At 38.6% G+C, this 25,379-nt stretch overlaps 1 protein-coding gene across 1 annotated transcript in view; it reads right to left on the bottom strand.

The window, feature by feature from the left end:
* The window catches only part of ENPP1 (ectonucleotide pyrophosphatase/phosphodiesterase 1), a 54,747-nt gene that overhangs the window by 28,027 nt on the left and 1,341 nt on the right, over nt 1-25,379 (bottom strand). The window contains exons 2-9 of the mRNA XM_083379937.1: nt 17,293-17,365; nt 16,163-16,279; nt 14,998-15,123; nt 13,499-13,559; nt 12,265-12,362; nt 9,640-9,719; nt 6,607-6,726; nt 2,181-2,290 (exon numbers count right to left, since the gene is read on the bottom strand). Of these exons, the coding sequence (XP_083236063.1) occupies nt 2,181-2,290; nt 6,607-6,726; nt 9,640-9,719; nt 12,265-12,362; nt 13,499-13,559; nt 14,998-15,123; nt 16,163-16,279; nt 17,293-17,365 (785 nt within the window). The remainder of the gene's footprint in view (nt 1-2,180; nt 2,291-6,606; nt 6,727-9,639; nt 9,720-12,264; nt 12,363-13,498; nt 13,560-14,997; nt 15,124-16,162; nt 16,280-17,292; nt 17,366-25,379) is intronic.

Genomic DNA, 25,379 nt, shown 5'->3' with positions numbered 1-25,379 from the left:
GCGCAGACCTGCCGACGTTTGGGGAGGTTTGGGTGCCTCCCCAAACCTCCCCAAACGTCGGCAGGTCTCCGTTCCTCCTGCCGATGTTTGGGGAGGTTTGGGCGCCTCCCCAAACCTCCCCAAACGTCGGCAGGTCTCCGTTCCTCCTGCCGACGTTTGGGGAGGTTTGGGCGCCTCCCCAAACCTCCCCAAACGTCGGCAGGTCTCCGTTCCTCCGCGCAGACCTGCCAACGTTTGGGGAGGTTTGGGCGCCTCCCCAAATCTCCCCAAACGTCGGCAGGTCTCCGTTCCTCCGCGCAGACCTGCCGACGTTTGGGGAGGTTTGGGCGCCTCCCCAAACCTCCCCAAACGTCGGCAGGTCTCCGTTCCTCCTGCCGACGTTTGGGGAGGTTTGGGCGCCTCCCCAAACCTCCCCAAACGTCGGCAGGTCTCCGTTCCTCCGCGCAGACCTGCCGACGTTTGGGGAGGTTTGGGCGCCTCCCCAAACCTCCCCAAACGTCGGCAGGTCTCCGTTCCTCCTGCTGACGTTTGGGGAGGTTTGGGCGCCTCCCCAAACGTCGGCAGGTCTCCGTTCCTCCGCGCAGACCTGCCGACGTTTGGGGAGGTTTGGGCGCCTCCCCAAACCTCCCCAAACGTCGGCAGGTCTCCGTTCCTCCTGCCGATGTTTGGGGAGGTTTGGGCGCCTCCCCAAACCTCCCCAAACGTCGGCAGGTCTCCGTTCCTCCGCGCAGACCTGCCGACGTTTGGGGAGGTTTGGGTGCCTCCCCAAACCTCCCCAAACGTCGGCAGGTCTCCGTTCCTCCTGCCGATGTTTGGGGAGGTTTGGGCGCCTCCCCAAACCTCCCCAAACGTCGGCAGGTCTCCGTTCCTCCTGCCGACGTTTGGGGAGGTTTGGGCGCCTCCCCAAACCTCCCCAAACGTCGGCAGGTCTCCGTTCCTCCGCGCAGACCTGCCGACGTTTGGGGAGGTTTGGGCGCCTCCCCAAACCTCCCCAAACGTCGGCAGGTCTCCGTTCCTCCTGCCGACGTTTGGGGAGGTTTGGGCGCCTCCCCAAACGTCGGCAGGTCTCCGTTCCTCCGCGCAGACCTGCCGACGTTTGGGGAGGTTTGGGCGCCTCCCCAAACCTCCCCAAACGTCGGCAGGTCTCCGTTCCTCCTGCCGACGTTTGGGGAGGTTTGGGCGCCTCCCCAAACCTCCCCAAACGTCGGCAGGTCTCCGTTCCTCCGCGCAGACCTGCCGACGTTTGGGGAGGTTTGGGCGCCTCCCCAAACCTCCCCAAACATCGGCAGGTCTCCGTTCCTCCTGCCGACATTTGGGGAGGTTTGGGCGCCTCCCCAAACCTCCCCAAACGTCAGCAGGTCTCCGTTCCTCCGCGCCCTGCCTGCCTGCTTCTTTCCGCTGTGGAAAGAAGCAGGCAGGCAGGGCGCGGAGGTCCGGAGACCTGCCGACGTTTGGGGAGGTTTGGGGAGGTGCGCGCGCACCTCCCCAAACCTCCCCAAACTTTGGCAGGTCTCCAGACGGCGGCGGCTTGGGAGAGGTGCGCGCGATCCTGGAAGCACCGAAGCCTCGGCCGCGCGCAAGTCCTCGGTAAGCTCCGGGCGGTCACTTGCTTCGCGTCTCCTGACGGAAGGGGGGGCGACTGGAGCGGGTGTGTTTCCTCGCCTGCTGGGCGCCGCGATTTGCCCGGGGAACGCGCGGGCCCCGAATGGCAGCGTGGAGCGAGGAAGCGGACAGCCAGGGCTTCCCCGACAGCCGCGGCCACACAGGGTATTCCTGTGTATTCAGGCTTGCAAAATGGCGGATCGAGCCTCTGCTGGTGGCAGCGGCTTGCAGAACGGCGGATCGGCTTATACTCGAGTCAATAACTTTTTCCAGTTTTTGGGGGTGAAATTGGGGGTCTCGGCTTATACTCGAGTCGGCTTATACTCAAGTATATATGGTATTATGTGCTTAAAATTTACCCACAGATTTTCTTTGAAGAAGGTTCTCAACCTTATCAACCAATTAAACCTAAGTGGTTGATAATATTTAAAACAGCAGCAGAAGGGCAGGGAGGTTGCACCACAGCAAGAGCTTTTAAAAGAGGAAAACTATTCCAAAAAAAAAAATCCTGCCACACTTAAAAGGTTTTAGCTTTTTAGGACTTTGTTCATGATGTTCTTCCATTCACAAGTTCTCACCTATTGTATAATTTGTACAAGTTTGGAAAACTTCCGTTGACGTCAACATCTGAACCAGGCCAGAAAAATGAAGCAGATTTTAGTCCCTGATACATTGCAGTCAGCCAAATCTGTATAAAAAGATTAAGAAAAACCCACTTGTTATTCATGAATTATTTCTGTTGTTTTTGGAACAGTATTTAGAGAATAATTTGCTGCTTTAAAAGAATTCCATGGATTTTCGCTTGCCATTCTCCACCCCCTCACCTTACACTTCTATGTTGTCATCAAAAAGAATATATTTGTCCCTAATCTCATGCCATTCTTCTCTTACAAAATCTTTCATTGATTGCTTATGTTTATAGCGATTTATTTTCCAAGGCCATTCATAAGAAGATGAAAAGCTACGTCTATTTATGATAGTACCTCTGCGGAGTCTTTCACGAGATCTGCTAACCTATTTCTTCTAACTATACATAAATGCTTTATTTATTCATATAATCTGCAAGAATAACTGAATATTTCAACATTTGTCTGATCAAGTCTTTTCTACGCTACATGGTGTTGCATTGCGCACTCTTGATCTTGTATTTACAAAGAAGGGTTTCATTTCGGACTTGTCTCTTGAAAGCCACAATTCCTTTTTCAAAAATAAATAGATGGTGAAATTAATGGAGTTGGCAGAACATGGTGAAATTGATTGCTTTGATTAAAGAAAGATCTAGCTTTGTTTCTACTTGGTAATCACTGTTGAATTTTTTTTTAACAAATGAGATTTTAACTTGGGTTTTGATGGTTAGATATGTTTATGATGACTGAGGTATTGTTTAGTAGGGTGCATTCTAGTTCAAAGTGTCATTAATTTATATGTTTTTATCTGTATGGAAGAAAGTTATACATTCCTTTTTTTACAGCTTTTTATTATAGTTGCTGTTTCATGCACTCCCTAGTTGTTTTTTTACCACTTTTCCCAACTCCTTTTTTTTGGCTTTTTTGTGTATTTTGTATATTTTTGGAAATTTAATAAAGCTTTGGGGGGGAAATGTTCTTTCCTCCTTTCTTTGTTCTGTTTCAAAAGAGCTTGGCAAATTAATCCACTATAAATTTAAGATGGCCTCCTTCTCCTACAGCAGCTATCTGGCCAGACATCACCAATATATCTGTCAATCCACAGTAGTTTGCAGAATCCTTAATGCCCTTGCCACATTTCTCTACTCCCATCCAATCGTTTGTCTCCTCCTCTTCCTTCCTATTTACCTTAGGGCGGGATATAAATGGAATAAAAAAAACTCCCAGAATTCCTGAGCCAGCGTGGCTCAGCATGGAAACCTCTTCCTTTCCCCTCAGTGTGGCTGGCTCAGGAATTCTGGGAGTTGAAGTCCACAAGTCATAAAAGAGCCAAGGTTGCCTACCCCTGCTCTAGGTTGTGGTGCTGGCCTAGAAACCTGTGAATTCTAGTCCCGCCTTAGGCATGAAAACTGGCTGGATGACTTTGAACCAGACACCCTCTCCTAGTCCATGACAAGGGTTGTTGTGGGGAAAATAGGAGGAGGAAGGAGCATTGTGTGCATTCTCCTCCTTGGCTTATTTATAAAAATAATGAAGACAGGATACAAATACAATAAAAAAAAATTTAAAAAAAAGTAAAATAAAATTAGTCATTTGTGCATGTTTTCAGTATCCTGAGAATAAAAACACACCAAAGGACTATGACACAATGAACCAAACTGCAAGTGTGGCCTATTACACAAAGACAGTTGAGGAGTAAAAAGCAGGGAGAGCTGTCAAGTTTGACGTATGGGCTTTTCAAGTGACTCTGAGGCATTGTTTACCTTAAAAGTCCTTTATTAGCCTAATACACCGGCAAATGCTTGCTCGAAGGAAGCTGGAATCTGAAATCTCCGCCCCTTGCACAATATATTAAAACACCTTTCTATTTTTGTCATTAATCATATTCTCCAATTAATTTAAAGAATCAGTTTCCCTTCCCTGAGAAAAGCCGCCCGAGGCCTTATCTTCTTAGAGAGAGATGGCCTTGAAAGGTGCAATCCTACTCATCCCCCCTCCTAACCTTAAACTAAAGCAATACACAAGTCTTAAAGCAATACACAAGTTTGACGTATGAAATAGCTACTTCTTCATCTCTTGTCAAGCAATAACATTCGATGTTAGCAGAACAGATGAGATAGCAAGAGAAAAAAACTTTCATGTTTCAAAACCTTTCATCAAAACAATCAGCACCACTGAAAGGAAAACCTGCTTTTTGCCTATGAAAGCCTTGTATTACACAAATCAGTAAAAGAAGGAAAAAGGGAAAATACCCACTACCTGAAATTCTCTCAGCTTCCCTTACTGGAGATATAATATAGGGCACCGTGAGACATCAGGTTATAAATATTTCATCTATTGTATTTATAATTCTGTAGATAAAATTTGTACAGATCTATGGAATCAATGCAGCATACACCATAAAATGAACTGCAGCTTTTCCCCCCTTTTATGGTCTGAATTTCTGATCTTAACTATGTAGTTTATTTGAACTCCAGTAAATGATTGTGCTGCCTAGTGTCTTTCATATATCTAAGTACCCCATGTCAAACACGTTACTGTCTTCCATTTTTCAAATGAAAAACAAAAAAAAAGACTGTCCCAACCCTACATCCCCAAGGGCATTTATGCCTATTGCATCATTGCTGCACTGGAAAAGTCTCCACAATAATCACAGCTTAGGCTAATATCTTCTGATAATTTCTTTTCTATGTTTCCTTGGAAGGGAAGAACAACAGATGAATCTGTTATTAGTCCGGTCCCCATTTTTCAATTCTAAGTCCAATGTGGATGAAACTCACTCTACCAATTTCTGCTCATTAATCCTGCAACTCCATTTTCTCTGATCACATTCAATAATAATAATAATAATAATAATAATAATAATAATAATAATAATAAGAAGAAGAAGAAGAAGAAGAAGAAGAAGAAGAAGAAGAAGAAGAAGAAGAAGAAGAAGAAGAAGAAGAAGAAGAAGAAGAAGAAGAAGTTGTTGTTGGAAGGGACCTTGGAGGTCATCTAGTCCAGCCCCTGCTCAGGCAGGAAACCCTATACCATTTCAGACAAATGGCTGTCCAGTCTCTTCTTAAAAACTTCCAGTGTTGGACCATTCACCACTTCTGGAAGCAAGTTGTTCCACTGGTTAATTGTTGTAACTGTCAGGAAGTTTCTCCTTAGTTCTAGGTTGCTTCTCTCCTTGATTAGTTTCCATCCGTTGCTTCTTGTCCTACCTTCAGGCGCTTTGGAGAATAGCTTGACTCCTTCTTCTTTGTGGCAGCTCCTGAGATATTGGAACACTGCTATTTATGCTAACATGATTAAACATTGTGATTTGAAATGAAATCTAGACTTAACTAAATGGAGTGCTACTTTCTATGGTTAGAACAAATCTAAGCCCAGCAAATGCTTCCCACAAGACAAAACAGGCCGTCATGATTTTTCAATTCCTCTCCATCCCCAAATGAGTCAGTTCTTTTTTCCTCCAGATATCTCAAACTTTCCATAGCGGGAGCATCAATAGAAGCAGAAATTAGAGAAACAATTCTGCGACTTCTTTCTTCCAGCAAAAGTGAAACTTCCTCAAGGGCACGTCCCACCTGAGGTATAAATTACTGAATAGCTCTTTTTTTCTTTCAACCTCCCTTTTTCTGCACTTGCTATCTTTATCATTATTATGTTACCATTTCTCTGTGGAACAGGCAAATAGCCTTGGTTTTATCTTTAACTCTCTCTTTCTCTCATTTCTCATAGTTAGTCCTAGGCAGTTCACATTGCTTCTCCATGTAATAAAATTACACAATGATTTTCTCTTGTAAAACAAGCAGGCAGAAGGATAGCAGAGTGCACCCATGAACACCAATCAGACAACACAATGAAAGCTCCTTAATTTCACAGCATATTGACAGACTTAACCCATCAACAGGGAAATTGTGAGCATCCTAAATAAACTAAACTAAATCCAAAAATGTTAGGGAACTCCTGGAAATTTGGCATTTAGACAAATCAGCATCAACAGGCACATAGGTTATACACCATTCAAAAGAGACTATAAGAAGCATTAAAAAAGAAAAAAGAAAAGAAAAGATAAAAGGAGAAGGAGAAGAAAAGAAAAGAAAAAAATATGAGATAATATTTAACAATTGGTGGTGGGTTGTCAGTGGATGGTCAAAGTCTGCCTAATTTTGCAGACAGTATAACAACATTTAGCAACATTCAAAGAGACACGTTGGACTGATTCGATAACAGCAATTGCACATAAAAGAAATTGGTGCTTCCCAGGTATTTTATCAGGTGAGCTATTATGAGATGGGTCCTTACAGAAGTTACAATATAATAGAATGTGGAATGCATTTAGTATCTTTTAATAATTAATAACATTATACTCAGAATTGATACTTACTGGCTGTCCTTGGTACCACTGTCGATTAAACTTCTCGGCATTTTTGAGTGTGAAAGTAGCATTTCTCTCTGGATCATACATTTTGTTATCCACTAGACCATGGGATTCTGGGTACAGACCCTGGAAGTAATTAATTAATATGCATCAACAATGATGACATATCAAGAGTTGGAGACCGTAGGAGACAGTAACACTTGGAGATCCATCAGGTTTGATTCCTCCAGCTTATTATTACAATAGTGGATTTCAAACTAAAGTTTGCTAAAAGAAACTTTACATGTCTTTGCTAAACCTTTCTCATTATTCCACAGTTTGGAAAGTTTCTAGGCACTCTTTATTTCATGTGCAAGACTCAAAAGAAGTTAAAGCGTTAAGGCTAAATGACAATATTGGATTTAGAGTGAAAACAGGCACAAAGAACACAAAGAACACATCAGGCAAACAAATATTGGGACATTATGGTATCTACACTGGAAACATGGAATTAAGGAGTGGGAGGAACTCACTCCTTGGTTATTTCTCCTAATATAATGAAATGGGATTTTTAAAACTCTGGTACTCTCCTTTGAAGAGAGTATGGAATGTGAAAAGCAAGAACTTCGGGCTTCCAGATGGCAAGGCGACGCCAGAGGCAGCCATTTCTTGGCTGTCAGCCTCGCGGTTCCGTAGAGCCGCCGAAAACAGCGCCGATCCGCTGTTCGGCGGCTTGGAAGCCCCCACCTCGGGAGAAGAGGAGGGGGTGAGCGTCCAGGTAGGGGTAGAGCTCTCCGGGGCCGCCAGAACTTAGAGTTTTGGTGGCAGAAGGATTGAGCCCCCCCGAAGCCTGGGCATGCTCCGGACTGCGAGGCGTCTCTGCTCCGGGTTTTTTGGAGCAGAACAGGGCGTTCGCAACCATCCCTGCTAGCAAGGAAGAGCTTATGAGAACAAGGACGCAGGCAGAGCGATGCAGGAGATTTTGGTGAAGATGATGTTTTGATCTTTAACTCAATGGACTCTGTTGAATCTGCATGTGAAAGTGCGTAGTTAACAATAGAGGGTGTAAATGGCGGCTATATCTTCTAAAGTTCCTGCCCTGAGGCAGCAGTCTTCGGTGAAAACTTTATTGTCCTCTGCATCTGAATCTGTATCAGCTTTTACAGTAAAAGATTTGCAGAGTTTGCTCCAAGAAACTATGGAAAAGCAAATGCAACAATTTGTTGAGATAATGGAGAAAAAGTTGGAGGAGAAGTTTACAGAGAAATTAGCAGAAATGAGAGCAGACATCACATCTGTAATGTTAAATTTGGCTAAAAGCATTGAGATTTTGGATGAAAAAGTGGAAGATCTTGTTCAAAATGATATTAGAATGGAAGCCAAAATGACAGAAACTGAAAATGTGATAGAGAAAATGGATTATGATTTGATTTCGACACAGTGTTCTCAGATGGAGTTTGCTTTGAGAATCAGAGGCCTAAAAGAAAATCCTAAGGAAAATTTGACGAAAATGGTTTCTGAGGTTTTGGAAGGGGTGTTGGAGCGACCAGCAGATGAAATAATGGAAGATATAGATAAAATCTTCCGTGTTAATTCGAGGATTGCAAGACAAAGGAAATTACCCAGAGATGTGGTGGTTTATTTCACAAAGAGAAAGATTAGAAATGAAGTTATCCAGGCCTCATATAATATTGATTTTGTAATGGATGAGCAAAAAGTTTTGATTTTAAAAGAGATTCCTACAAGAATTTTAAGAAAAAGGAAGGAATTTGCTTTTTTGACACAAGAATTGAGACGACGTGATATTAAGTTTAGATGACAAATACCAGAGGGTATGGTGGTGACTTATGAAGGTACGAGGCATTGTCTTACCACGGTGATTCAGGCACGTGACTTTTATAGTAATGTTTTAAAAGCAGTCCCCATATCGTCTTTGGAGTCTACAAAGAAAAAAGGTGACAGAGCCTCAACGTTCCAGAGAGAATCCACAAGATGTTGAAGGGTTAACGCAGACAGATGTGAAAGCTACAGGAGTGGGTCAAATTTCATCACCACGGGAGAAGGCCAGAAATTGGAAGAGGTGTGCTGCTTCTGGAAGAATGAAGCAAACCTGAGGATTTAGCTGCATAATTGCAAGAGATAATAATGTAATAAGGATGCTAGAAGGATTAAGTATTTGGGGATTCATTTTTCACCCTTATAAAATAATTATATAATATTTTGTGTTGCTTTAGTTTTAAGATGATTATGAAAATTTAATTGGGAAGATTTGTAGTAGTGTTTATTGATATTCTGTAGGTTATGCTTTGTTATTTGGATGGAAAGTTTTAAGCCTGGAAGGTAATGTATGGTATTTTAAGTTGTATAATACATTAGGAGAAGGAAAGGTTGTATAAATTTGGTTTTAGTATGTTAAAGTTTAGTTGGATAGAAGAATAGTTTTATAAAACTGATATAAATTGTTTTATGTGTGATTGAAATTAATTTGTAATACTTTTATGGGCAATATTGGAGTAGGTAATAGAATATAAGAATATAAGAATGATGAGATTATATAAAAAAAATTTAAGTTTGGAAGTAATCTATGGTATTTTAATTTGTATAATATATCAGGATAATATGAATTTAAAGCTTAGTTGGGAAGAAGAACAGCTTTAGACAATTGATATAAATTGTTTTATTTGTGATTGTTTTTATTGGGTAGATTGAAAAGTATTATCTTGCTTTTGAATAATTGATATGATATATATATATATATGTTTGGAGTTTATCTATATGAGTTAAAGTTCGATAGTCTATATAGTTCAGGATTGTTTGCGTAAGCTAGATTATGATTGTTAGTATTTTTATACCCTGTATTCTGCTCTGGGAAGTGGGGGGGGGAGGGGAAAGGGAGGGTGGGGTTGGGGAGGGTTGGGGAGGGTGGGAGGGAAGGGGGCTGGGGTTTTTTTTCTTTTTCTTTTCTTTTTTTGTTTTGTTTTGGTTTTGTTGTTTGTTAAAGATAAAATGTATTCTAAAACTTTTTAATAAAAAAAAGCAAGAACTTCAACCTACTCTTACCGTAGCAATGCTGTAATGATTAGGAAATGTTTTTGATGGATATACTGGCCTTAGGCTGCGAGTATATGTCCCACATTTTCCTGTCAAGGGAAAAAAATACAATTCCATGTTTATAAATAATGCACTTTTTCATATCAAATGTTCAGAATGAGTTAGAATAATATGGCAATTCCCGTATGTTTTTTGCAGCAGCAATAGATAATACACGGGCAACCCCTGAATCCTTTTTACCAGCTCTGAAACTGCCAAATGCCAACAGCACTGAATCTGGGTAAAGAAATAAACACAATTGCCTCAGTTTTAAAATAGGCTTGGTACATATTAGATAAATCACTCTAATTGGAAAATTCAGAATTCTCAATCAATATAGTCTTTGTTAAGGAATGGTGGCATACAGCAAGAATCAGGAAGGGATCTATTCATACAAATTAGGTCACATACAGAGTTCAGACAGCCTTCCTCAATAGGCTGGAGACAGTTTTGGTTGGCCTAGTGAAAAATCACAATTTCATCTAGGAAGTTGCTTTAGCTATTCCCTGTAGGAAGAATTTTATGAATTTCTTCCTAACATACATATAAATACGCTAATTACTCATTAGACTTCTTGGATTTCCTGTGAAGCGATGGTTCTCTTAAAGAAAGTCAGCTTTGATTAGGCATTCTGACATTAATATTTTGCTACTGTTAAGACAGAGAAATTAAAAAGGATAATAGAAATATTGAAAAGAGATTCATATTCCCATATATTATTGAATGCTTAAAGCATGCCTAAAATAGCTAAAAAGATATTAATTTCTTTGGACTTCTGTTTCATTATCAGTTAAAAATAAAAAAAAACTTTTTTACTGTATTGTAATACTGTATATTCTAAAGAATTAATTTATCATTTCCTGCAATAACCTGACAACATGTAACACTCTTGATATATTGTAATAATGAACCATAAAAAGTCTATATATAACAAATGTATTATTGGGTCCTATGAATTTCATGTTTGACTGGGACTTTTCAAACAGTTAACTCAGGAAAATCGGAATATACAAACAAAATATTTTCAATAAAAGACAGAAATATTGACACTTAACTTTTTTTCCTCAGGTCTTTAATATATATTTGCACTTTCCTTCTTCACTCACAACAAGAGGCTCTTTAGTTCCTCTTCACTTTCTGCCATTAGAGTGGTATCATCTGCATACCTTAGGTTGTTAATATTTCTCCCACCAATCTTAATTCCAACTTTTGATTCATCTAGCCCTGCCTTTCTCTTGATGTGCTCTGCATATAAATTAAACAGGCAAGGCGACAATATACAGCCTTGCCAGACTCCTTTCCCAATTTTGAACCAATCAGTGGTTCCGTGTCCAGTTCTCACTGTTGCTTCTTGACCCGCATAGGTTTCTCACACACACCCACACCCACACACACTCATTCGAACCTGGGCTGATTATATATTAGGCAGTTGCTTTAACTTCCTGAGCCAGGTAAAAAGGGTATGACTGACTGATGAGAACATAAGAAGTTTGAAATGATCATTTCAGCCTCCCTTAAATTCTTTATTAGCAATTTGAAAAATTTACACAAATAATGAGCTGTCATACATTGTGACTATACCCTGTGGATAGCCTTGAGTTAGGCCAAACAGGAAAGAGTTAATTAGCAAGGCATATTCAGATGACTTGACAAATATTTAACATATATACATATATATACATATATACATATATACATATATACATATATGCATATATACATATATACATATATACATATATATTGGTTTGCTAAACTAATCATAGTGGCCTGGTTCACATGTAATACTAAACTATGGTTTTGTAGACCATAACTGCACTGAGGTTTTGCATCTTGGTAAGCCAAAATCAAACTACATTATAGTTTAGTCTGATATATGAGCCTAATCAAATAGAGCAGGAGTGTCAAACTTGCCGTGTCACGTGACATGTCATAATGTATTGTAACTTTTTTCCCCTTGCCAGAGTTGGGTGGGCCGCATCTGGCCCATGGGCCGGCAGTTTGACACCTCTGAAATAGAGGGACCCACTTGTTTTTAATGTATTTATTTTCTGTTCCTTCGCATTACACAAATAAAATAAATGTTATTACACTGCTCCAAATGAAATGCAAAATGCCCATCATCCTCACTGTCGTCACATATTTTAGGTACTGCTAAAAGTATCAAATAGGGAACTTAGACTGAATTACCATATCACTAACTTACAAATGGAAAATATTTATTGTTCTTCTGTCATCTGTCAGCCCTCTAAAATAAAGTTTTCGAATATATTCAAGAGTCTTCTTTCTCTAGCATCCCATTGCTCATGCACTTCATAATTAATCATTCTTTAGACTATTAAAATTTCCATATCTGGAAATGTAATCATTACACACTTATAAGAGTTTTAAAAAGAATTGCTGAATTCAAGCAGGACTCCAGCAAGCTCATTCTTGGGTCTTGAATCACTGCTGCCCCATGAAATGTCCAAGACTTATTTGGAGTTTACAAAGAATATGAAGAGCTTCATGTCATATGAAAGGAAACACCACTTCATTCCCTTTTTTTTTCTTATTATCTCTGCTTGGTATTGTTCAGAAAGAATAGGTACTCACTTAATTTGCTAATAACAGGAAGAAGTTTGCCCCACTTTTGCAAATATTCAGCTCGGAATCCATCCAAAGAAAATAGCAACACTGGAGGTTTTGTAAATCTGAGTTGGAAACATTAGGACAGTTAAGGTAAGCATCTTATAATTATTCATTTATTTCCTACATGCTATAGGTTAAAGGCCTCTTCCTCCATGTGACCATAAGCATGTGGCAAAAGAAAGGAAAACCACATCAAAACTCACTATTCATTTACATCAGCTGCCTTCAGCCTGATGCCCTCTTAAAAACCTGAAGCTCAGCTGCCATAACAATGGGAGCTATAGGAGATAAGAGCCACATTTTGTATAGCACTAAGCTGGGAAAGCTGCAATATAGACTTTGCCAACCTACACAAAATTCTACCTGAGAGGGAAGAAGTAAGTTTCTTTATGTAGAGCAAATATCTTTCACCAGATCTTCCCCACAAACGTGGACAGTGAGGAAAGAAGCTGTAGCAGCAATTATGGGGATGAAAAATATAATGTGAATTTGTGCACAGACAAATAGGGCTTATATAGATACGTACACAGAGGTAAATCAGGCAATGGCAACTGGGAGTTTGTTAACCATGGCAACTGGGACTGGAATTTCCATCACTAAGCAACATGTTCATAAAGTCCAACATCATGCGACTGCACCATTTATGACAGCAATTCTGGCATTTCCGGATGCCATTGTTAAGCGGATCATATGACATTTTTAAGTGTGACATGATCACATGGTCACTGTTTGCAACACCCTGCTGGTTTGCCCATTGTCTTTGCTTGTGGGAAGCTGGCAATGAAAGTAGCAAAGAGCAATCATGTGACCACATGTATGGCAAGTTAAATAGCAATAGAAGTTAGCAGGCATCTTAGCAATTCAGCCTTGACAGGGACTCTGCGATGTCATAATTATGAGCTGATTTGCCAAGTGCCTGGATTACAATCATATGAGTGTCATGATGCTGTGTCAGCCAGAACCTTTGAGGACTGATTATAAATGCCACTTGTTCAGCACCATCATAAATTCAAACAGTTGCCAAACAAGCGGTCATTAAGTAAAGACCACCAGTGATTCATATTTTTTAAACAAATATATTTTTTAAGATTCAGTTTTGGGATGAACTATTTTTCATCAAGGTTACTGCGAGAGACATTTTGATACCTCTCTCCACTGATTTTTAGAAAGTTGCAAAATCCATCTGAAATTTCCTTACCCTTCTGGACACTGGTTTTCACTTATGTCTTCACATTTCTCTTCAAGCCAACTTGTATTTCCTTGTGTGTTTTTTAAAAAAAAAAATAAGTTTATTACATTATTTTGTTCTTCAAAAGAGTAAAACTTATTTGATACTTTATTAATTGTGTAGTTGGGAAAATATTACGTTTATTTTCTTAACCTACTAAATTCACATATATCATGAGATTTTTGACTCTTTTTTAAATCACCAACTCACTGGGCATTGCAGATATAAAGTAATTCTTGGATCTCAGCTTTGATATCACTATAGTTACAGATGACATCTGTACTTAAAAAAAGTCATTGGGTGTAGCCATTTGTATTTCCTTTTTCTTTTTTTTAAGAAAAAAGCTATAATTTTTCAAATGGTTATCGCAAATTGGTGCTCCTGACGTCTCTGTTAATTGTTAGTTCAGAAAAGCTAGACAGGCGTAGTCTTTGAAATTTACTCCACCCACCTATCCTCTGATGGAAAAATGCTGCCAAACTACTGTCTTTTCCTCAGTCCAGTTCTGATCTGAGACAGAACATGCGAAAACTAACTGGAGGATGAGCTACAAGAGAGCAAGCACGAGAGCAGAAAGGACTCAGCTCCCGTTTCCTAAATTCCACATCTGATGTCTATTCAAATGCTTCTTCCCCCTCCCCTGCTAAGAAAGAACAGGAGCATGGCTGACCACACTGAAGCTTGCCATGTCCTTAGAAGGGAAGGTCAAGGCTGAGAGAATGATTTAAACAGTTCCCATGATTAAAGGAGCTTTGAACTGAAGACTTGGGATAATTTCTGGACTTAGAATGAATGTCAAATGACAAACTGATATCCCACAGAGAATGCACACATCCTTGAGAAGCACCCACAAGTTCTGGAGGCAAGCTGTTCCACTGGTTAATTGTTCTCACTGTTAGGAAGTTTCTCCTTAATTCCAGGTTGCTTCTCTTCTTGATTAGTTTTCATCTATTGTTTTTTGTCCTGCCCTCTGGTGCTTTGGAAAATAAAATGATCCCTTCTTTTTTTGTGGCAGCCGCTCAAATACTGGAATAGTGCTGTCATGTCACCCTTAATCCTTCCTTTTTGTGGACTGACCAAACCCAAATCCTGCAACCGTCAGATGCTTAGTGTATATGAACTATCAGAGCAGATGCTTACTATATATAGAATCAGCAGCAAAGCATTATCCTTTAGTTTTAAAATCAAATGCTTGCTATAGCACATAAAATGAGATCCCGGTTAACTAGGCTCCCACTGAAATCAGCCAGTCTTTCGTCACACTGTAACCAACCTATCCCAATAATTTCAATAGATTCTGCACTTGAATAGACCCTGGCCTGTGCTTTCTTTAGAAAAAAAAATGTTTAAAGCAGTCTTTTAAATCATACTTCTTGACCTAGAAACTAACACAAAATCCTTGAAAAGATAGAATAAACAGCCCAGTGCATTGCTGCTTTTGGACGAAAGAAGGAAACGGGAAGTTTTACCTTCGCAAACAGAGTAGTAATTGACGCAACAATTATTATTTTTCATGCAATCATCAGAGCAAGAACAATGATACTCTGGCCGGTTCTTCTCACCACATCTAAATTTGGTGCAGGTCCATATCTGAACTGTAACAAAGAGATACTATTTGAAATTAAACATGTCTGGGCTGGATAAAAACTGTACATGGAATTGCATGTCAAATTGTTACAAACAAATTGCTACAAACAGAAAAGGGAACTTTTCTTTTTGTACTTGTGAACTCAAGGAATTAAATGAGCAAGGACCTCATGGGTAAAGTCACCAGACCTAGAGCCATCATTTAAGTTATGCAACCAATTTAAATTCCCCATATCCCTACCTAATGTTTTTTTCTTCCTACTCACCAATCCATGCACTATTTTAAACATCAGTAGAGACCTGGAACTCTTAGGTTCTAAACATCTAAAACAGACCTTTCCAATCATTTTGGACTGATCAGCGCATTTGGAATCTGGAGGGCATATCACTGGCACTGGCACAAAATGGTTTGCCATGGAGTGGAAGTGGCCCCTTCAGAAAATAATGGCCATGGTGGGTAAGGCCAGTCATGAAGCAGAATCATAGAATAGAATTATAGAATTCTTTATTGGCCAAGTGTGATTGGACACACAAGGAATTTGTCTCCGGTGCATAAGCTCACAGCGTACATACTGTACAAACAGCAAGTAACAGGTCATAGATCATAATAAACAGCAATTGATAAATCATAAGAAACCAACAGAAGAAGATAGCAGGAAAGATGACAGGATGAGAAAAGATGAGAAATGAGACAGTGCTGCAGGAATTAAGTATTAAATATTGAATTTACCAGAAAAGAAACTGCTAAGAAAGCTCTATTTCTCCCCTTATAACCCTTATCTCCATTATGCCCTCTAATAGGAATATAAAAATCATGCAAAATATGATTTAAAATATTAATTCAATTTGGCTTTCCATTCTGGATTTCCAAGTCAATTAATCAGTTCTGACTGAATTTCTTCAATTGGAACATATAGAAATATATACAAATGAAACATACACAACTGAAACAGATAGGACTAGTGATTGAAGTCCAGAAGCACAACTCCTTGAAAAACTGAGCTGCGATCAAATGAAATGCAATAAAATAAAACAAAATATGCTTACCAGGTTCTGTACAAGCTTCCTGAAAATCTAAACAGCAGTTTCCAAGTTCAATACATTCCTTGTCACAGCGGCATGATCCAAATGTTCTTTCATAGCAACGACCCTTGCAGGTTTTCACTGAAATTTTTTAATATTTACTTAATGTTACAAATTGAACACAACATTGTATTTCAGGGTGGATCTGACATGGTTTGGCATCCACGTGCATCCCCCTTTTAGTAACTCCCTTTTTGTTAACCCCTGACCAAAAAAACAGACCTTCTCGGTCTAAAATAATATAAATGCTACTGAATCTGTCTTTGAATATAGATGTGGAAGCAGCATTGGAGGCATGCACATTGTCTAAATTTCAACTTCAACAAATGGAGGCCACGTTGACCTATTAGATCTAAACTTGCCCATTCTCCCAAAAAGGATTAAATGAAGCCTTGGGTTAAGTACAGCTTCATTTTCTCATTCCTTCTGAACTGTGGGAGGAAGAAGCTAAACTAAAATAAGTTTTGCCAGATTAAAAAAACAAGGGGAAAACCATTTCCATGGAAAACTTTGATGCTGGCTTAGCAACAGCTCTTCCTTAGCCCCATTCAAGACTGTATACTTAGTCATATTTGCAAAATAATCCCATGCCCGTTGCTTGGGTGCTGTAGGATTTCTTTCAAGGAAGTATGCATAAAATTGTAAAATGACGGTTGTGATCCTAACATACTTACCAGTGATTTGCATGAGATCTGAAACTCATTTGATTAATTAATGAAGACTTTTATTATTAATTGATGGTAGTTCAGATAAAAATATTACTAATAGCATTCATAATTTGTATTGTACTGAGTTCCTAATGGAAAAGTTTTGACAATTGGCATATTTAGGTTAAACCAGAGGAAGCCCAGTGAGAAAAACAATAGCCTAAATTACTTTGTTTATGCCTGGAATATCTTCATATGTAACTTCTTATTTTTGTATAGGTGTGTCAAGAAGTAATATGACCTTATTCTGGATCTGGTTCAGCTGATAAACTGTTACTCATATGTACAGAGGACCAGCATGGAATACTATGAATGTATTCTCTGTGGAAGTGGAGATATTTTTAAAACTCATATATTGATTTTTCTATTAGCAATTTTCTTACTTACCATCTCTTGTACAGCTAGGCTTCAGTCCAAATATACACCCTAAGATAATTGTAAGCACAATGACGCATAGTACCTAGAAAAGAAAAGTAAGTTTTCTTTAAAAAAAAACCAAACTACTACACTAATTATATTCATCAGAACTCAGTAAAGCAATGGTAAAAAGACAGAACATTTTTAAAAGTAAAGACACTGTAACACACATAAGTTTACCAAATGTTTATTGCTACAGCTCTGGAAAGATGACATCATAGTGCCCATGCAGCATACTACGGTGTTCTTTGAGACTGTCTATCAAACAAGAATTTGCACAGTAATACATTTCACAGTTTTGTTTCTTTTTGTTTTAAAGTCTTCTGACTTTATTTTACTTCTAATTCAGTAAGAGATTCTAAACAAAAAAATAGCCATTATTTTGTTATTGGTTATAGTAGCCATATTCTAATAACCATTTTTATCCTACTGTTTTCAAAACTCTTCTTCATTTGTAAGATGTGTGGACTTCAACTCCCAGAATTCTGCAGTCATCATGCTGGCTTTGGAATTCTGGGAGTTGAAGTCCACACATAATGGACAAGGTTGAGGAACACTGATTTAGAAGGTTGCATGGTGATGCATAAGGCTAGCCTAGAGAATACAATTATACTTCCAAATGGCATAGGTCAGCCAAATATTCACACTTTGAAATCCTGTTTCTAAGCTTTCCTTTACAAATAAAAGAGTGATCAAGTTGTTAGCGTGATCAAGTTGCTTGTCCTACAAATAAGACATTTTTTTTTCTGCAAAGACACTTTATTAAATATATCAGTTTAACACAGTTTTTGAATCTATTTTTCCTTCATGTTTTATGTTGAAGAAGACAGATTATCCGGTATTACCCTATAATAATTTCTAAAAGCTATCATTCAAAGCTTGCCCTTCCACTAAAAGAAGAAACAGATTTTGTGTCATTGGCTACAAAGAGTTTATTCTGAACAGTGCCAAATTCTGGAGGGGAATACTACTTTATCTGACTGAATAATGAGGTGATTTTTTTTTCCTATGGAGGAAGAGTGATGAATAGAGAAATAAAATCTTCCAAAAAGCATGAGCAGAAAATAAAAATACTGGCTTCCACATGTAGACAGTGTTATATTACAAATGGGTATGTATTGTTTGCCCCAGTGAAAACTCTGGAGGGAATCATTGTGGTCAGAAAAGAAAAGAATGAATCTTTTTTCTCCAGTCAGGAAATCTTGTGGAAAAAACCTTGTTCCTGTGGAACTGCAATGATTTATGTTCAACAGCAAACCACACAGGGGCAAGTTCATAGCACCACAAACCTCAGAACATTTCAAAAATATTCTCATGTTTACAGCAAATTCACCAGTAAAGGGCAAATGTTAAATGATATGGCTAAATACCAAAGAGAGGGGGGGAAATCTAATTAATAGACAAGGCTAAGGCAAATAGATTGAGCAGGACTACTTTTTAAAAAATGTAACCAGTTTTCTGGAATATGCAATTTAATATGGGACTTACAACCGTAGTTGAGCCCAAAATTTCTGTTGCTAAACAAGGCAGTTGTTAAGTGAGTTTACTCCCATTTTATGACCATTTTGGCCACAGTTGTTAAGTGAACCACTGCAGTTGTTAAGTAAATCACATGATCATTAAGCAAATCTGGCTTTCCACATTGTCAGAAGCCAGCTGAGGAGGTTATAAATGGTGATCACATGACCCAAGGACACTGCCACCATAGTAAATACACGCCAGTTGCCAAGTGCCTGAATTTTAATCACATGACCCTAGGGAGGCAACAACAGTCATAAGCATGAAAAATGGTCAGAAGCCACTTTTTGCAGTGCCGTTGTAACTTTGAATGGACATTAAATAAGTGGTTGTAAGTTGAGGACTACCATATTCTAAAATTTCTAAAACAAATGCCATGAGAAGCAGCTGCTTACAAAAATCCAACTCTACAGAGGCTTACAATAAAGAAGCACCAGTAATGTTTCCTGTAAACAGTGTTTTAACTATTTAACTATTTAACTATTTTTAATAGGGATATAGTATTGTGGAAGTTTCTCTGTATTCAAAGATGGAAAAGGGAGAATTGAATGAAAATAGTTGGCCCCTGGTTTCCATATATCTCCATAAGTCTAAAGAACAGCACACTACTGACAAAGAGCCTTGGTGGAGCAGTGGGCTGATGCCTCCTTAAGTAACACCAGCTGCCTGCAATTAGTGCAGGTTTGAGTCCCACCAGGCTCAAGGTTGACTCAGCCTTCCATCCTTCCGAGGTAGGTAAAATGAGGACCCAGATTGTTGGGGGCAATAAGCTGACTTTGTAAAAATGCCGCTGGGGGGGGGGCGAAAGCCCTAATAAGCAGGTATATACATAGAATGAAGGCTATTGCTAAGCACATTGTGCTGTAGATTGTAAACCGCCCTGAGTCTTCAGAGAAGGGCGGGATATAAATGGGATTAAAAAAAAAGACGGTTTATATTTCTGTTTGAGACTCTGTATACAACTATAAATAAAACAGTGTTCAATGGAAGGATCCTGGATGCACCTGAATGGATGCAAACCTCTCTTTGTGCTATTGATTTATTCTAGTCTAAACAAATATTAAGCATTCCAAGATTTCATTCGGATTTCATTGCCACTTCAGAATACATGATTTTCCACAAAGACTTTTGAGTTGTGACTACACCCTACATTACAATAAGCAAATATGAATTAGTTATGTTTGCAAAATAAAAAAAAATCCTAATGCATCTTTTATTAAATAAATACATTTGGATAAAATAAAGGATTTCTGGAAAAGAAACTCTTACCTACAGATCTAAAATAGCTTGAAATTCAATTTCAGTGAAAACTGTGGAATTTTATTCCAGGTAAACGTGCTATTAATTAATTATGACAGACCAAAATTTTGAGTGACATTCTTTCTTAGGTCATTGCCATCCTCTGTCTGTCTATATTTCTTTCCCTGCCAGGAAGAAAACTGAGGCTATGCTTCAAGCAGCAGGTGCTTAAGAACAGGGAGTGGACGCAAAATTCTGGGGAACATTCTGCTCTTAATTGTAATAGAAGATGACAAATCATTATCGGTACTTAAGAAAGAATCATTTGCAAATTTCACTGGGTTTTATACAGAGAATGGTGAGAGGCCCCATCCAGTCCTTTGCTTTGTGCAGCAAACTATCTTGCAACATGTCTGTGGTTGAAAAAGCCCCATTGGGAAAAGTATATAAAAGAAGACATTAACCCAAACCTTCACAAAAAGTATTTTGTGCTCAGATTTAGCCAGGAAGTGCTGGAGTTGCTTTAAAGAAGAATTATAAAATGCAGATTTACTTAATTAATTTATAGCCTATCCATCTCATATACATGACTCCCGGTAGCCAACCATTAAAACAGAGCAAAAACAATAAAAATAACCAAAATTAAAAATAAAAGAAATAGCATCCTTCTAAAAAAAAAGCAGAAAACAGCAGCCGAGAACACTCATCAACTCAATACAAAACAGGCTTACCCATACTATCAGAGCCCCAGGCTTGATGGCAAAGCCCAGTTTAGTGCCCTGTTGTGTCAGCTGATATTAGAGCATTAGACTTTAAATGTATGTAACATACAGAAATTTAAAAATAAAAAACATATATAAAAATAATTGTGCCTTTAAGTTATATTCAAATCCCATATTTTCTTAGAAACAACACAGAACTATCATTTCTATCAGTGAAGTTTAGCTGTGCTCCTGCCTGCTGAGGCAGTAAAGACCACAGAAGGAATCAAATTGACAACCAATTAAGCTGTTTTTAAAAACCAAAATAAATTCTCTCACACTCTGTCTATGAAACAACCCTATTTTTACTGCTAAATGTATTTTTGTATGGGTTTGTACTGTAACAAACTTTTAAATTCTAAACATGAGTATTTAGGCCCCTTACGATTTCCCCTGTGTGGAAGGTAGTTGAAGCAGCAGTCTATAAATGTGATGTTGTGATAATTATGGGCCCTGTTACCTGATGGTTAATTAAAGAAAACAACTTTTTTATGATAGCAGGGAAGTAAAACCTTTGAACAGCAAAGTAAGCAAGCATTTTTAGATGAAAATAAGATAAATTGTATCGTAATGTTAGCTCCTGTACAGTATTGTACAATATAACATATTTTCCTCAGAATAATGGCTGTGGTTTCTACAGCCTGTCTTGTAATCTGTCTGAGTGTCATCATAGCCTTTTTTTCTTCTTCCTCAAAGCTAATGTGGAAGAAAAAAAACAGTGAAGGAAAATAGAAATCAAGCAGAATATGAGAGTCAAAAATGGAAAAATATCAGTTTTTTCAACAGCCCTCATTCAAAGCTGTTTTGGTCTGGAACTATGTGTCATTATGCTTTTCTTCTGCAGCTTTATGTGTTCCCCAAATTATTATTCATTTCTAAAAAATGCCATACACGCAGGATTAAAAATATATATCAACAAGCTTGGTTCAGATGTACAGATATCATGGATAGCTTATTCTATAGTTTATAAGCCATACTTACCTTTAGGATGAATCAATGGGTGTGAACGTGCTTGTTCACAGCTAAGTCATAATACAACTTAGCAAGATATAAGAATGCCTTCAGCTAGCTTTACCCCATATTTTATATCCAAAGGTGAAATAACATCTGTCAATGGAATACATTTCTTCTTTCTCCTCCACTACCATCCAAATATCTTAGAAGACTGTTTAATTAACTTGTAGCATGCAAGTGCAGGAGAAAATCCTGTTTCATGAACCAAAGTAGCTGGACAGATGAAGCCTAAAGGATGCCTAACACTGTACAGGGTTTCAGACATGATTGTGTTCACTGAAGTATTCATGAGAGATTGATGATTTCCACCATCAATCATTCCCAGTTGTCAGGAAACCGTATGAAGTGCTATATATGTTTGAATAATCTTCTATATAGAATGGTTCTCGACTTATAAACATTTATTTAGTGACCATTCAAAGTTACAGTGGCACTCAAAAAGTGACTTATATGACTGTTTTCACACTTAGCACCATTGCAGCATCATGATACAACTAGCATGTATTTATGACAGTTGTTGTGTCCGGAGTCATGTGGTAACTTTTTGTGACCTTCTGACAAGCAAAGTCAATAGAGAAGCCAGATTCACTTAAGAAACATGTTACTAGCTTAACAACTGCAGTGATACACTTAACGACTGTGGCAAGAAAAATCACAAAATGAGGCAAAAGTCACTTAACCACTATCTTCTTGGCAATGGAAATTTTGGGCTCAGTGATGCTCATAAGTAAAGGATGATCTATACTGAACCAGAGTGGAATTTGGAAAAATACATCCAGATGACATGGGGAATGCAAACTGTATATGTAGGACAAGATGAAGGTTACTGAGCTCAGTAGAAAAGTGCATATAACTTAAAATAAATGCACTTAATTAGAGAGTTTCGCATGGCTGAAAATTGGCCTATACGAGCCAGTCTTCTAAAGGGAGGATTCTGTACCACAAAGAAGAGCCCTGAGTTTCTCTGGTACTCAGCTGTAAAAGAACTTCTGTCCTGAGGTAAATTTAAATTACTCCCAGTGGTCTTGCTGTCAATGTACAAAAGGATATGCTGACATTAGGGAATGAACTCAAGAATAAAAGGTCATGCAATTGCAAAAGTGAAAAGTGTGTCTGTGTGTGTGGGGGGGAGGAATTTGGAGACTTACATGTGATTTTGTTGGGTTTCCAGACCATAGACAAATCTAGGCACTCTAAGCCTAAACTCCAATATAAACTCCCCTGTGTTCAAAGTTTTAGGTATATGTTCATGGGACTGGAAGGCAAACCGAGAAAAAATAACAAATGTATACGGAGGATCTAGAATGATTGATGAAATTTCTTAAGAAGCAGAGTGTACTGCTAAAGTTACAAAAATGTTCTCTTTTTTTCCCAAACTGTTTTTAATGCTTGCTGCTGCGCTTGGTAAGGCATTTAATTGAATAAATCAAGTTGCCTATTTCTAAGGCATCATCTTCTTAAACAGATTTTAAAATAGACTAGTTTTATATGTTTCTTTCCTTTGCATAGCCATATTCAGGACCTTTATAGAGATCATAATACTTCATAACATTTCTATGGCATACTGCACAGAGAATATAATTAGCCCTGGGTTTAGACACATTAGTGACCAACTCAGTCATTGAGTCAAGTACCATAACTGTGTATTAGTACATAGAAGGAAACCAATTGAGATAGAGAAATTTTACCAAGAACTGGCTGCAAACCCTGAGGCCTAATAGAAATGGCTCAGACAGGATGAAATCACAATACAGTACTTGTGGAACAGAAACAGCCAAACCAACAACAACTCTAAAGACAAATTAAGACCCTCACAGATGGAAGAGAGGAAGCAAAGAGCTTCTTTTATTTATTTTTTTCTTATTATTTTTAATTTCCATATGGGTATTGTTCTCTCTGACAGGTATCAGTCCTATTCATTAGGCTTGCTTTTGCGGTATAATTGTGGGTGTGCTTTTAATTGTGCCAAGCTTAAAGCTGAAAAAGCACACAGGACATTTGAGCTGGGAAGAACGCTACTTGAAAGAAATCAGAATCTCTGTTGGATACCAGTAAGTTCTTTTTCCAAATCAATCTTCTGAAGACCCCCCAAGCAGTTACATTCTGGAAGATTAGCCACTTTTATTAGTCAGCCACAGAAATATTATAGCACATAGCCAGCAACCAATTTCTTATTGTGACAAGATCTTAAATCACAAAGATAACCTCCCTAGTTGCTCTCCATTCAGTTTAAACCTTTTAGACAATATTGGGGTCAAAGCTTGTGATTTGTTTGCAAACTGAAGAGATTAAGGAAAGCTAAAATGATTTATGGCCCCAGTCTCCTGATTCTGGGATGATAACACTTTCCCTCAAATTTTCTTTAAGCAGAAAGTTGATCTTAAAAGAATGTCCTCCAGAACAATATTGACTGCAGCTGGGCTGGATTTTTGGCTCAAAAAAAAAGTCAAAATGGATAAATGAAATGGATTTTCCTCCATGATTCCAGGTCTTGCACATGTTCCAAAGAAGACGGGTATGTAGCATAACAAACTAAAAGTGCTCAACCACAACATGATGGTGGGTCAGGAAAGTCCTGCAGAAGGGTGAATATAAGGAAGACAGATGTGGAGCATGAGAGGAGAGCAAGTACATCTGCTGAATGAGGCCATACTAATTTTCTTAAGTCAGTTATTTATACATTATTTTATCCCAAAGGTAGATGGTGATAAATCCACAATACAGCTCATCTTCAGACCAAAGACGTTAAAGGGCACATAGACAGAATCTGTCCTACTTCCTTTGTATTACTTAACACAAAGTAGTTTTGTATCAGAAGCAGCTGTACAAAGCAAAGTAGCTTTGTACTAGAAGCAGATGTTCTTGTAGTAGTGAGGTTGATAAAACCAACAATAGGATAATCACAATTAAATGTGAATTAGAAAGATGAAACACCTATTGGTAAGTGCAAGTACGGAAAAGCAATTAAAGTGCAAATAATATTAATTGGCACTGGAAAATATAACCCTGTTGAACCCAATATCTAGCATGTATTTCTTCTTTATGTATTTTAGAAATTGCTCCTCTCCCTTACAGAGGAACTCTGGGTGGTGTACAAATAAAATGCTAAAAATTGAACATAAAAATTTAAAATAGAGGCAAAAATAGTAAAAACTCAACCTTAAAAGGTAATTAAAAGGCAGAGGAGGCACTAAGGCCTTCAGGGCACTAACAAGACCCATAGGAGCCATATGCTCCTCTTTGATTCAAGTCTTCAGGTATTTTTGAAAAGTCAAGAGAATGGGGGCCCACCTCACCTTTTGGAGAAAGAATATTCCAAAGGGCATAGTGTATACAGTGTAGGCTTCTTCAAGTGATGCCCCACCCCAATGGCCATTCTCATTGGGAATTCTGGCTCCAGAGGGCATTTAATTGGAGGGGGCTGCTCCATGCAAGATTCATTTGCTTGTCTCAAAAAGGGATCTGTTTAAAATAGTGCAGGCAATACTACCACTTGGACATTATTCAGGATAGGATAAAGGATGG

The sequence above is a fragment of the Vipera ursinii genome (genome assembly GCF_947247035.1).
Source record: "Vipera ursinii genome assembly, chromosome: 1".
NCBI lineage: Eukaryota > Metazoa > Chordata > Lepidosauria > Squamata > Viperidae > Vipera > Vipera ursinii.
Note: the sequence above shows the minus strand (reverse complement) of the source record. Positions and strands in the feature narration are given on the sequence as shown.